This window comes from Quercus robur, chromosome 9 (assembly GCF_932294415.1).
Source record: "Quercus robur chromosome 9, dhQueRobu3.1, whole genome shotgun sequence".
Taxonomy (NCBI): domain Eukaryota; kingdom Viridiplantae; phylum Streptophyta; class Magnoliopsida; order Fagales; family Fagaceae; genus Quercus; species Quercus robur.
Window position 1 is genome coordinate 8844063 of NC_065542.1, and position 13681 is coordinate 8857743.

The 13681-nt window shown below is 34.2% G+C and overlaps 2 protein-coding genes across 3 annotated transcripts; both read left to right on the forward strand.

Moving 5' to 3' along the window:
- Positions 1 to 2309: 2309 nt before the first annotated feature.
- On the forward strand, positions 2310 to 4536 carry LOC126699748 (glucan endo-1,3-beta-glucosidase). The gene is made up of 4 exons (XM_050397717.1): positions 2310 to 2580; positions 2714 to 3690; positions 3782 to 4118; positions 4240 to 4536. Exons 1-4 carry the CDS (start codon positions 2502 to 2504, stop codon positions 4260 to 4262), a joined length of 1416 nt encoding a protein of 471 aa, XP_050253674.1. The 5' UTR covers positions 2310 to 2501; the 3' UTR covers positions 4263 to 4536.
- A 3038-nt stretch (positions 4537 to 7574) lies between these two features.
- On the forward strand, positions 7575 to 13605 carry LOC126699450 (acyl-CoA-binding domain-containing protein 1-like). Of its 2 annotated transcripts, none has more exons than XR_007646797.1 (6): positions 7575 to 8375; positions 9461 to 9566; positions 9736 to 9839; positions 11444 to 11535; positions 12805 to 12922; positions 13185 to 13430. XR_007646797.1 is itself a non-coding variant. In XM_050397280.1 (6 exons), exons 1-6 carry the CDS (start codon positions 7822 to 7824, stop codon positions 13362 to 13364), a joined length of 1134 nt encoding a protein of 377 aa, XP_050253237.1. In that variant the 5' UTR covers positions 7578 to 7821; the 3' UTR covers positions 13365 to 13605. The 2 variants fall into 2 exon arrangements, 1 of the variants encoding a protein (XP_050253237.1); XM_050397280.1 differs by having other exon boundaries at positions 7578 to 8375; positions 12825 to 12922; positions 13185 to 13605.
- Positions 13606 to 13681: the final 76 nt, after the last annotated feature.

Here is a 13681-nt window from a genome sequence, read left to right on the forward strand (position 1 = left end):
TTTTATAGTATTTTTCTAACCGCATAAGGTTAGTGAATTTAATTTTTATAAGTTATTAAATAAAAATAATTATATCTAATTAACTCAAATAGTATAATTTTAATTACAATTTATTAATTAATTTTTAGCTTAGATTGGTGAAGGAGTAATTTTGGTCTACTGTATATGAAAAAAAAAATGTTAATCAACCAAGTTTAATAACATAAAGATGGAAGGATAGGATGTGAGTTCAAAATTGACTAGTTGTGCAAATATTGATCAATTATCAGTAAAAATACACTTTATCTTTTATCAAGACGAAGAAAGACTTATTGATATATTAAAATAATGTTGACAATGTTAATATTCAATAATAATAATAATAGTTTGAAGAATATTGTTAGAGATACAAATTATTTTACAAAATTTTTTATAAACTACTGATGTGGTGAGTGATTATTGGTAAATGAAAAGGTAATACTAATAGTAGGTCTAAATGGAAACCAATAAGAGATTAGTTATATCAACATATTATAAAAATATTATAAAATAGTTTGTGATTATAACATTACTCATAATTTGAATTACCAAAAGTATTTCATATTTATGGCCATTTACATTTCCTTTGAAAATTACATCTTCTCCTCAAACCTTACATAATTTAGTGGCTGGCTATCACAGAATCACGTTCCATCGATAATAACCAATTCAGCACCTGTAATGCATTAAATATTTGTTTGCACTCGAGGTGTAGTGTGTACTTTTTTTTTTTTTTGCTAAAAAGTGTGCAGTGTGTACTTGACTATCTATATTTTGTGTTTTGTACTGAATTCAAAATTTAGTGAGGTTGAGTGTGATGGATAACTGCTCGACTGCTCCGCACTTTGTTGAATCATGGTTTCTTGATTGTGTTTATTGGTGTCCACAAAATATCATAAATTATTGGACCACAAAGTTATTATGACTCTCTGACGTGAAGGAAAAAAGATATCACGTATCTGATATATGTAACAACTCAGTCTCGGACCTAAAGAAAAAAAGATATCACTTTGTTGAATCATGGTTTCTTGATTGTGTTCATTGGTGTCCACAAAATATTATAAATTATTGGACCACAAAGTTATTATGACTCTCTGACGTAAAGGAAAAAAGATATCACGTATCTGATATATGTAACAACTCAACCTCTGACCTAAAGAAAAAAAGATATCATGTATTTGATATATATAACAACTTAATCTTGAGAGTTATTGTAGCAAGTGAAAAAAAAAAATTAAAGTTATAATGACTCTCTGACCTAAAGAAAAAAAGATATTACGTATCTGATATATATAACAACTCAGTCTTGAGAGTTATTGTAGCAAGTGAAAAAAAAAATAATAATAAAACTAAAACTAACATCCAAACCTGTCTATTGGGGCATTTATTTTATGTTTGGCTTTGTAAAAAAATAAGGAGTGAAAGAGGGATTGTTGAACCTCTTAGAGATGCCAAGTTATGGCCTTTTTTTTTTTTTTTTTTTTTTTTTTTAACAACCAAGTTATGGCCTTAATTAAAAATAAGTTCACATGACAATATGAATCAAACTTCTTCACATGGTTTAAAGCATAAGTAAATTTTTTAAAAATAAATAACATCAACTTCCTTTTAAATATAAGAAAACAGCAATTACTCTTAAATTTTTGTAGAAAAAAAAAATCCCCTATTAAGCTTTGTGATAATAATTTTTTTTTTTTTTTTGATGAGTTGTGATAATATAATTGATACGTTGAAATTCCTAATTTACTATCTAGTTATTTATTATTTTTGTAGACTACTTGTCCTTTGTTAGGCGATAGTGTTTCTTATTTTCCTTTGGCTTGAAATCCATATTTTGTTCATAATATATATATATATGATTTAATTAAATATTGTAAAAATGTAATTCGGTAAAATAGAAATTTAATTGTATCTACTCTTCTTGACATAAAACTTAGGAGGATTGTCAATTTTTTGCAAAATTTCGGAAGTCACTATTGTTTCTTTTTACACAAGCAAAAAGTGTAATTTAATAAAAACAAAAAAAAATTATAAGAAAATTATTCTTTAGAGTATGTTTATGACAATTCCTTTTCCACCATTTTAAGCAAAGATTATTCCCAACAAAAGCAAGATCTGTCTTTAGCCTATGCACATAGCTTTAGCTAGCAGATTCTCAGTTTCAAGTATGAACTGCTTGCTTATACTTAAAAAAAATATTTAGAAGACTAAAACACTTAAATTGACTAGACATTTGTTAACAAAATTTCCTCCCAAACTGCAAAAAGATTATGATATATAGAAGTAGAACAGATTCAAAGGCCACGTCGATATTCAAAGTGTCATCTAAAGCAAGCACAAAAGATAAAGCTCTCTTGCACACTTTCAACCATTAGAACCAAAATCTTCCCCAATCACAAAGCAAAGCATCTCAAGGTTACTTCTTCAGCAATGGCTGCTTCCATTGTACCATTCATCATCTTCATCACCTCCACACTAGAGTCATGGATAATTCCATTGCCATCATTTTTGCTTCAATGGTCAGCCAAATCTTGCTTCTCCTTGCATCAACTCTGTTCCAAGGTATGTCCAGATAAACATTAGGCCTATATTCAAAAGTTTGGCATTTTTGGCCTTTACACTTAGCTTTAACTTTGTACACTTTGATTTGAACATAATACTCAAAAGACTAAAAATTCTACTATGTTGTTTTCAGGTGCGCAAGGAACCATTGGGGTCAACTATGGCACAGTGGCAAATGATCTTCCTCCATCACCCCAAGTTGCACATTTCCTTGTAGAATCCACCATTATCAACCGTATCAGGCTCTTTGATTCCAACCCTGAAATATTGCAAGCCTTTGCTCACACAGGAATTGAGGTCACAATCAGTGTCCCTAATGACCAAATCCCCCACCTAACCAAACTAAGCTTTGCTGAACAATGGGTTAAAACCAATGTCCAAGCTTATACACCTGCCACCAATATAGTCCGAATTTTAGTAGGCAATGAAGTATTATCCACAGCTAATAAATTGTTCATCGCAAGCCTTGTCCCAGCCATGCAGACCCTTCACACAGCACTTGTGGCAGCCTCTTTGGACCCAAAAATTAAGGTTTCTACACCTCACTCTTTGGGCATTTTATCAACCTCAAGCCCACCATCCACTGGAAAATTTAGACAAGGCTATGACACCCATGTGTTTAAACCATTGTTTAGCTTCCTTAGATCCACCAATGCACCTTTCATGGTAAATCCATATCCATATTTTGGGTATTCGGATGACACATTGGATTATGCACTTTTTAGGCCCAATCCAGGGGTTCTTGATGAGAACACTAAGCTTACATACACAAACATGTTGGATGCTCAATTGGATGCAGTTTTCTCAGCCATGAAATTGTTGGGCTTTGAGGACCTCGATATAGTTATTGCGGAAACCGGTTGGCCTTCGGAGGCAGATTCAGCCCAAGTTGGTGTTAGCCCAGAGAATGCTGCTGAATACAATGGAAATCTTATGAGGCATGTCAACTCTGGTGTTGGGACACCTCTCATGCCCAACAGGACATTTGAGACATTCATTTTTGCTCTATTCAACGAAAATCTCAAGCCCGGCCCAATAAGCGAGAGGAACTTCGGGTTGTTTCGGCCCGATATGACGCCCGTCTATGATATAGGGATCATGCGGCCCACGGTAGCTGCCAATGCCAATAATCACCATAAAACATTTTTGCTAATCATCATTATGCTAATTCTTGATTGGTTTGTGGACTTGGCTCTGGCAGGGTAGATCATCTGTTCCTATGAACCCAAGCCCATATGAAAGCCCAGTTCCAGCAGTTTCACCAATTGGCCCAAGCCCAAGTTCACAGCCAGTTGATGGAAAAAGATGGTGTCTGCCCAAATCAGGGGTCGATCAAGATGCTTTGCAAAGGAATATTGATTATGTTTGTGGGCTGGGCTTGGACTGTGGGCCGATCCAAGAAGGAGGGATGTGTTTTGATCCAAATACAGTTCGGGCCCATGCAGCTTATGCCATGAATATGTACTATCAAGTAATGGGAAGTTATGAGTATGATTGTGATTTTGAACATTCTGGAGCCCTCACAGATGTGGATCCGAGTAAGTCTCATATATACTCCTTCTTCTTCCTTATTTAGTTATTTATTTAAAATATTTTAATTATAAATTTGTATTTTTTTTTTTGAAGGCATTGATTTCATTTATCTTTTATTTTGAACAGGCTATGGAAGATGCAAATATTGAGAATGAGCTGAATTGCAAGGATACTCGCTAGAGATGGACCATTGCTACAAGTTAATGCAGGCTTTTAAAGCTATTATAGTATTATTATTATCTCTTTTTTCTTTTTTGAAGGTAGAATAAATGATTAGTAACATTTGTTTCTAGACATGGACACGTAGTGTTAGTCAAAATTCATAGCAGTTTGAGCTTCACTGGCTTATTATAGATAGTCATCAATGTTAAAGGAAGATAATTCATTAAACAAAATTTTACTTTCTGATTTTATTTTTTGAAACTTCAACAAACAATGGATGTGCTTTGCAGCAATCTAGTATGTTCCCAGTTTTTTTTTTTTTTTTTAGTGCAATTGCTTGGCATAAAGTCTCCCTCTCTCTCTCTCTCTCTCTCTCTCTCTCTCTCTCTCTCATAATAATAATAATAATAATAATAAATTTTGTTACGAAAGAGGAGATATATAATAAGATTAAGCCATCTCCATTCATCAGACTAAAAATCCAAAAACGAAAGGGGATGAAGAATATTATTCATGCAACTGAAATATTATTGATTCATGATTCATTAAATTTATCCAACCACAAGAGAATGCTCTTTGGAAATTACATGAATGATTGGGCTATTTGCTTAAAATCATTTACATGCGCTCAAAATAAGTCAAGTTAGCTAGCTTATTTGTTTAATGTTACTCTTTTTATCTCATATTTTAGCAAATAATCTAGCCAAACATAAAAGCACCATAACATGCATGTCCATTTTGCAACAACTTATTTGACTTCTTATTTATTGTTTTTTATTAGAGGTGGGTTAAACTATACTTATACTTTGAAAAAGTGAGATTTTAAAAAGTTGTACAAAAGCAACATAAGTCAAAAGTTAAAACAAAAAATATTGGTGGCAAATGTTAATAGCATTTCAGCATAATGTCATCTCTACCTTATGGTGGGTATATATATCCAACCTCCATGGTTCAGTTTCCAACATATTCATCTAGTAATAACTTATTCCCTAGATGGGCTATATAATATATGTGGATGATAATTTCAATTTGCATTGCCATGCAATTGGTTTCAATGACCTCTAAAATTGGTTGCCTATAGTTTGATTGTGGTAATTAATGATTTGGAACAAATCTCTTACTTACTACAACATTTCAAATTACCACAAAAAGAAAAGGACATATTAAAGAGAAGAAGAAAATAACCAAGATATTATTAGATCTTACTTTCAATAGCTTTGCTATTGCACGGATTTCCAACTTGAATACATTTAAAAAGAGCAAATTAAACCAAACACTAGAATGTATTAATTAGAACAATGGCAGCAAGATAACTGCAACCTTAACCTTCCAAGTTTTAGCACATCAACTTATGACTCGAAATGACCTATAGCCAACGTGGCAACTACCAAGCTACTACTGTCCATACACCTCATATTCATGGCAAAGGCCAAAGAGGTCTCAAAATGGCAAGAACCACATAGTGATGCCCCACCCTAATTATCACCCACACAGTAATCAACCAAGTGTCATTATCAAAATTGACAAGAGCCACCGCCCCCATGTTGATTTATTACCTTGTGTAAAGGGTTATATTGGGTGGGAAGTAGACCCCCCACAAACATAGAACTCATCTTGTAATTATACAATACTAAATACTCTATGACATACTCACCATTCATAGCACTACTTATACGTTAGGATTCTCCATTCATGTGAGGGGATTTAGTAAAGATTATTATATTACTTCGAAAACATTTAATAATTTGTATGTTCAATAATTATCACATACTAACTATTGTACACTCACCAAATCATCAGACACACTATCACGTGCGTTGCTTGAGATTTCTCAATGTGCATTTGGCAATTGATTATAAGCTAACTTTTTGCTTAATTTATCTAAATTTCAAGCCCATTTTTTTTTTTTAATTAAGTCAACTTTTAACTTTTTAACTTTTTTTTTTTTTTTTTTAACTTTTAAGACGAGATATTTATTTTGTGCTCCTCTAAAAGACTTTAAAAAAAAAAGGAACATAGATGATCGATGAAAGTAGCCAAATTCCACGTTTTGGCAAAATTTGTGGCAAACTAGCATTGTTTCGAAAATATCAAATATTTAGCAATCTATTACTTTTTTAGTACTCGAGTTTTATAAAATTGAGTTCTAAATAGTACTTGAGTTTCGTAAACTCGAGTTCCTAAGTGAGTCGCCAGCGTGGCACTATTAACTTGGAATTTGTGAAATTAAAAAAGCAATATACTACTCGATATTATGAAAATCGAGTACTTCTTTATAGTACTCAAGCTTCGTCGAATACCTTATTTTTCTTTTTCTTTTTTCCTACTTTTTGTTTCGTACAAAACTTTTACTTATGTCATCTCTTTTTTTCTTTTTTTGACTGAATAGGTAGAATATCTTATTAAAAGAATAGAGTAATACATGTGTAAGAGGGTCCAGGAGCTAAACATAGGCTGAAACAGCTATCCTAAGCCCATAAACAAGACATATATCAGGCTGGCACTGCTATAGAATTTCCTAAAAATCCATCCTAGACCCATCTTCTTCTATACAGTCTTCTTTTCTTTTCTTTTCTTTTTTTTTTCCTTTTTTCTGCCACCTGCTACCATTAATTTTCTTTTGAGATGTGCACAACACCACATGTGATATTTGAGAACTTGTCAGGCCTCGAGCCTAGTCTATTTGACCTTTCTTATTCACCCAAATCCACATTTTGGTAACTTGTGCAGAACCGAACCCAAAAGCCTAAAAATCTACAGCTTCTTTTTACACTTAACGCAATAGAGCATAGAAAAATCTGTAGGTACTTAGTTCACAAATTTCAGAAAATACAAATCTAATTCTTCTTTACTTGATGAATATCAGACGCTAGTGGCAAATCAAAGAACTATGTAGCTAGTGCTAGGTTTGTACTACTGATATATGTCTTGTCTATGGGCTTAGGATAGCTGTTTCAGCCTATGTTTAGCTCCTGGACCCTCTTACACATGTATTACTTTATTCTTTTAATAAGATATTCTACCTATATACAAAAAGAAAAAATGAAATAAGTATAAATTTTGTACGAAACAAAAAGTAGAAAAAAAAGAAAAACAAGGTATTCGATTTTGTGAAACTCAAGTATTATAAAAAAGTACTAAATTCTTTATAATATTGAATACTATTTAGAACTCGATTTTGTGAAATTCGAATACTAAAAAACTGGTGCATTATTAAATATTTTCGAAACAATACTAATTTGCTATAAATTTTGTCAAAATATGTTATATGACTATTTTCACCTATATGATCGATCAATACTGTGCGTCCTGTTTCCACCTGGCGCAACAAAAAAAAAACAACTCTCTCTTTCTCGTCTCCCTCTGTATTTCACATTTGTCATCTCTCTCTCTCTCTCTCCCCTCTCTCCCTGAAAATTTTTTAGCTCTTTGTTTCTAACTTTCTCTCTCTCTCTCTCTCACATATGTTCCATTTCTAGGGTTTTGAAAACCCCCATTCCGTACAAATAGGGTTTTTTTCACAGAAATCGAATTTTCCGTACAGCCATGGCTGATTGGCAACAACTCGTCCAATCCGTAGTCCTTGGTCTCATTTTCTCCTACCTTCTGGCCAAGCTCATCTCCATAGTCATCTCTTTCAAAGAAGACAACCTCTCGATCTCTCGCTCCGCCGAGCCCAAGAAACCCGAACCCGAACCCGAACCCGAAACCGAAACCCTCGACCACGACCACGACCACGACGGCAGTGCTTTTAGCCCCCCGGCCCACGATTCCCACGATTCTTACTCCATGGTTGCCGAGCAAGGCAGCGTCGGAAACGACAGCGTTTACGGCGACGATGGTGGTGACGATGACGATGACGATGATGATGATGATGACGAGGATGATTATGATGATTGGGAGGGAGTGGAGAGTACGGAATTGGACGAGACTTTCAGTGCCGCCACGGCGTTCGTGGCGGCGGCGGCGGCCGATCGGGTGTCGGAGAAGGTGTCGAACGAGTTGCAGTTGAAGCTTTATGGGTTTTACAAGATTGCCACTGAAGGTCCCTGCAGTACGCCTCAGCCTTCCGCTTTGAAAATGACGGCCCGAGCTAAATGGTATCGAATGTCGTTTTTTGCGCTGTCATTGTCACTTTTTTTTTTTTATAGTTTTTAGGTGTGTTTCTTTGATTTGTGTTAATGGGTCTTGTGGGTTTAATGTGGAATGTGAATGTGATTGATTGCATAAGCTTGGTGATGAGGTGTTATGTGTGTTTGATTCAATGTGGGATTTGAAGGTTTTGGGTATTTGACTTTAAAGGCAATGGGGGTTGTGGTTAGTATTAAGTAACAAAGTTGTTTATGTTTGTGAAAGGTTATAGATGAATTTGAAGAAAATTGTATGTAAATTTTGATGTTGGATCTTTAGGAATTCAGCACTAAAGTAGACCATAATTCTTAGCTGTTGTCGAATTAGAATGTATAGAATGTAATGGATATGACTATGACATTTATTTTTACTAGGAAATATGTTTGCTTTTGGGGTAGAACTTTGTGTGTGTGTGGGGGGAGTCTGTCATATGATGTATTGAGAATCTGATTACTTTTCAGTAAAGCTTCAAAAACAAGTGAATGATTTTGTGTGGGTTTTAATTATCTTAATTAGTAAAAGTCTCTTGTTATTGAATATGGACTTGTGATTGAATACCTTAACCAAAAGAAAACCTATTGGTAACAAGCAATCATGAAGGAGCCGATGCCATAGGTTCAATTCCTAACATGTCTATCCAAAAAAAAAAAAAAAAAGATTTTTGCTTGCATGAATTGTCCAGCTTTTGTTTCTTTGGTTGATCAAATTTCAGCCTTTATATGGATACATTGTTTTTCTTTTCTTATCATCCACCTGTGATAATTTCTTTTTTAAAAAAGATCTGTTTAACATTTGTCACCTCTAGTTACCAATTCTACACACACACACACACACACACACACACATATATACCAACAGTATCAGTTTTAATATATACTTAACATAAGGGGGAAAAAGAGATTGAAATAAGCACATTAGTATATAGAGTTGCTATTGTTCAGACTTCATTTTCGATTGCGCACATTATATTTATTTAGGGTACATGAAATTGTTTCCACTTTAAGACTTCCTGGTTGAGTGTGTGAAATATATTGTCCTGGCTGATGTGTGGTAGGCAAGCATGGCAGAAATTGGGTGCTATGCCTGCAGAAGAAGCTATGCAGAAGTACATTGATATTGTTACAGATTTGTATCCTACTTGGGCAGATGGTTCAACTTTGGTGAGAATATTTTTGTTTTTCTGACTTGCTGTTTCTTTAGTCTTCTGTACATGTACTTACTTTCTATGTGATGTTCTCTCTTCTTCTTCTTTTTTTCTTTTTCTTTTTTTTAAATTTTATTATTATTTTTTTTAACTCTTTCCTGGTTTATTAACTCATGTATAATCAGAAGAGCAAAGGTAGAGGAGGTGATGCATCAAATACAGATGCTAAAGGACCAATGGGACCAGTTTTCAGCACTTTTGTTTATGAGGAGGAATCCGGAAATGAGTTGTAAGGTTCTTAGAACTTCTTAATATACAAGTCCAGTGTTCTCATTTAAAGCCTTAATTAGTTCAGCACGAAGGTGGTTTCATGGCCTTTAAGTGATTCTGTATTTATATGAAAAAAAAAAAAAACATGTAGAGTTTGTGCATGTATGTCTTTTTCTTGGCTTTGATCATGCTTAGTTGGAGGCTGCTCATATTCTGAATTTAACAATCCCATCTGCAGCTGCATGCATGCCCATGCACAATCCTCAAGAGGATAACAGCTAGTCAAGATAAATAGTCATGGGGGCTGCAGTTAGCTCTATACATAACAGGGATGACTAATTTCTTGGAAGAGTAATTATTAGGGCTCTTTCTCACTTGTTAGTGGTCTTTTTTTAGTTACTATGATTTGAAGGTTGACAAGAATCCAGGTCAACAGTCATGTTTAGATTTTCTGTACACCTTATTGCATGACCTGTTGCAACAAATTATATATGGTTGACTGATTATTAGATGAGGAGATCAGATATTTTTAATAGACACTTTGGCCTATGTGCTCTAGCTTAAATGACACTTCTTTCTTATAAGAAAGGGTGGAGGGTGTGGTTGTGGTTTCAAAACCCATTCTCAGGTGTAACTTACCAATACTGGACCACTGGGTGTGTTTATAAATAACAACCACCACCTACCAGGTGCATATTTGAATGTAATTGGATGCAGAACGATTTTAACAATTTCCTATTAACTTACCAAAACATAATGTCCCTTTCGGAATGAGTTGGGTTTTCCATTCTTGGTATCTGACCTGATTATGGATGGCTGATTACTGGATGGTGTTCTATGACTTGTCTGGTTGTAAGTTGTAACTCTATAGTGTGGAGAGAGGGCCTTTAATAATTTTTTTGATGGATTCTTAGTGAGATCTCAACACTAACTTCCTGTTGTCAATTTTACTTAATGGTTTTATGATTGCTAACTTTTCTTTGGAGGTCATTGCAGGTTAGGATATTGTATTTTTTGGGACCCATGGAAGAGGCTTTGTCTGACTGTTATAAGTCAAAACTTTTCTGTTTGTCTTGACCCGGGAATCAGTGATTTAGCATAACTATCATGAATCATGTCCTTAAAAAAACTATCATGAATCATGTCCATCTGCACTCTCATTTTGTTCTTGGTTAGCAACAATCAACTTTGGCTTAAATGACAATTCCTAGTCCCGTTAGAATGGGTGGTGAGTGAGGTCATGGATTTAAAAATTGTGTAGCTTACCAATAGAAACAAATTTTGTTCTTGTTGAGGAACTAATAAAGGTTTTAAGAGGCTGCTTTCTTGCTTATGAGAGAAAAATAAAGTAGTTTTATGCTAGCTAGGCTTAAAATCCTAATGTACGGTGCATAATAAGTTAATAAGATGTCTATGGATGTGCCTGTTTTCTGCCATACTATACTTCCTCTTAGCATTACAAAGCATTTATTTATTTTTCATAAATTATATTAATTATTCCTTGATAACATTTTCTTTCACCAAGAGATACCATTTGTTGGAAGAATAAATTATTGATAACAGTGTCAAGGGCATTTCTTTCTTTCTTTTGACTGAGATAAATGTTTCTTGTTTTATTTTCAGGAAAATGGATGCTATTCATGCCTTTGCTAGGGAAGGAGAAGTGGATAATTTGCTTAAGTGTATTGAAGGTGGTGTCTCAGTAAATCTGAAAGGTTTGGTTCTTTTTAGCTGTCCCCATTTTTAACTTTGTAAAATTTTCAATTATGTAAACATCATTGTTGGATTTAGAATAGATGTTGAGATCCTATAGGTGTTTCTGCAATGTCTTTATGATGCAGTCATGGAATATTAATTTGTTATTATTTTGCAAATTTGTCTATTTGAGATTTATTTTATGGGGGCCCATGTGTGGAATCCAATTAAAGTAAAATTGATTTGGTTATAAAGGTCTAGTCCCTTTCTATTTTCTTTTTCTCTTTCTTGGGATACTGATCATACAACCTTGAACACTATAAATGTCTCTTTTCCTTCTTTCTTATAAGTTATAACCCTAAGTCAAGACCTTCCTCTTTTTATATCAAAACCCTAAATCCAACACAACTACATGCGGAAAAATTGGGGATTTTCCTTATGTCACTTAAAAATATTTTGGGTGATTAAAACAGCCCAGGGTGCTTGTTAACAGCTCAGACTCGGCTCTTCAGAAGTGTGTTTCACCCATTTAAGGAGCCAAGGGCAAGCTTATTTTATGAGCTTGATTGCTTAAGAAGCCAAAGCTAGGGCAAAGTTAGGTTTGGTTCTCTTAGGCTTGTGCACAATTAAGGTAGGCATAATTGATAAGTGAAACTGGCTGAGAATGTAACCTTTCTAGTAACTTGTAATAATGTTTCTGGATTAGTGATGGCAGGAGTCTTGGATGTTCACAAATTTTCATGTTAGATTGGACTGACTGGTAAGCTGATACAGCTTGAGAACAGACCCAAGTTCATGGAAGCATTACTTAACCAAATCTAGAAAACATTGGCTTATTTTAGATCAACATTGATCTTGACATAAATTCGAACAAGCTGATTTGAACTGCCCAATACTCAACTCCGTTTCCAATATATGGATTGGTTTTTTTTTTAAAGTATGGCATAATTTTTTCTTGTAGGAGTAATAGGCTTATCATTATACTTATTTGTGCATTTTCTTTCTTTCTCTCTTTATCCCCCACCCCCCAATATTTATACACACAGAAACTTGTTATGATACTGAAATTTCACTTGAATGATCTATAAGAGCTTAAATCAGAGAATTTTTTTGTTGTACTGCCGCAAATTCATTAAGCTTTATAGACACAAGATGCATGTATTATTTTCTGTTCTTGATGTTTATTATGTACTCATTGTGTAATAAAATGAGGAGTTCAAAGGATTTTATTTTATTTTTAAATGTACTCTTCCTTCCAAAGATAATCAAATCTTATGTTGCCTTCTCAGTTTGCCTAAATTTGTTGCAGATAGTGAGGGTCGTACCCCATTGCATTGGGCTGTAGATCGTGGACACCTTAACATCACCGAATTGCTTCTTAGCAGGAATGCTGATGTAAATGCAAAGGTAGTTTGAAATGCTACATATTTCGTTTTACTAGGCAACACAGACCTAAAATCTACCCCACACTACCCCTTTTTTACCTGAGCCAAGTCCAAGGGTTGCATAGATAGTTTATATGATCATTTTTTGCATTTTGGAGTTCTTTCTTGCTCTCAATACTGTTCATCTCAAGCATCACCTTAAAACATTCTTCCATGCTTGTTATTTCTTTCCCTTTCAACTTTCATTTTTGTTGTCTAAATTGTCTCTATCTCTCTATTGGAAGGACAATGATGGCCAAACCCCTTTGCATTATGCTGTTGTGTGCGAGAGAGAAGCCATTGCCGAATGTCTTGTGAAGCAAAATGCAGGTACAGATTTAAAGGACAATGATGGTGATTCCCCTTCTGATCTCTGTAAGGCAAACTGGCCTTGGATGCAAAGTGTGGGGAAGCAGATTGACTGATGGTTTATTAGTCTTAGGAATCTTGCTGAAGTCATTTTTGGCAAATTCTTAGTTGATGTATATGTTTATGTATTAACCCTTTAAAGTTTTTACCTCATCCAAATATATTTAGTGATTAAGGTTTTTTCTACCCAATTTTTTGTTTCTTACTAATATTGAACTAAAGCAATTGTGAAGAATGAATTCAAGGGGTAAAACAGCATGCATATGGAATAGTGAAATTGATTTATGGTCTGATTAATTGCGCATTAGTTTCAAATATAAACCCTAGAATAGGGGAGTTAGAGCATTCCCATCAACTTCAAAAAAAAAAATAT

Excerpts from the sequence above, each read along its gene's own strand:
- LOC126699748 (XM_050397717.1), top strand. The coding sequence starts at position 2,502 with ATGGATAATTCCATTGCCATCATTTTTGCTTCAATGGTCAGCCAAATC. Across the intron at positions 2,581-2,713 it reads TGCATCAACTCTGTTCCAAG|GTGCGCAAGGAACCATTGGG; the intron begins GTATGTCCAGAT and ends TGTTGTTTTCAG. Across the intron at positions 3,691-3,781 it reads TAGGGATCATGCGGCCCACG|GGTAGATCATCTGTTCCTAT; the intron begins GTAGCTGCCAAT and ends TGGCTCTGGCAG.
- LOC126699450 (XM_050397280.1), top strand. The coding sequence starts at position 7,822 with ATGGCTGATTGGCAACAACTCGTCCAATCCGTAGTCCTTGGTCTCATT. Across the intron at positions 9,567-9,735 it reads GGGCAGATGGTTCAACTTTG|AAGAGCAAAGGTAGAGGAGG; the intron begins GTGAGAATATTT and ends ATGTATAATCAG. Across the intron at positions 12,923-13,184 it reads ATGCTGATGTAAATGCAAAG|GACAATGATGGCCAAACCCC; the intron begins GTAGTTTGAAAT and ends CTCTATTGGAAG.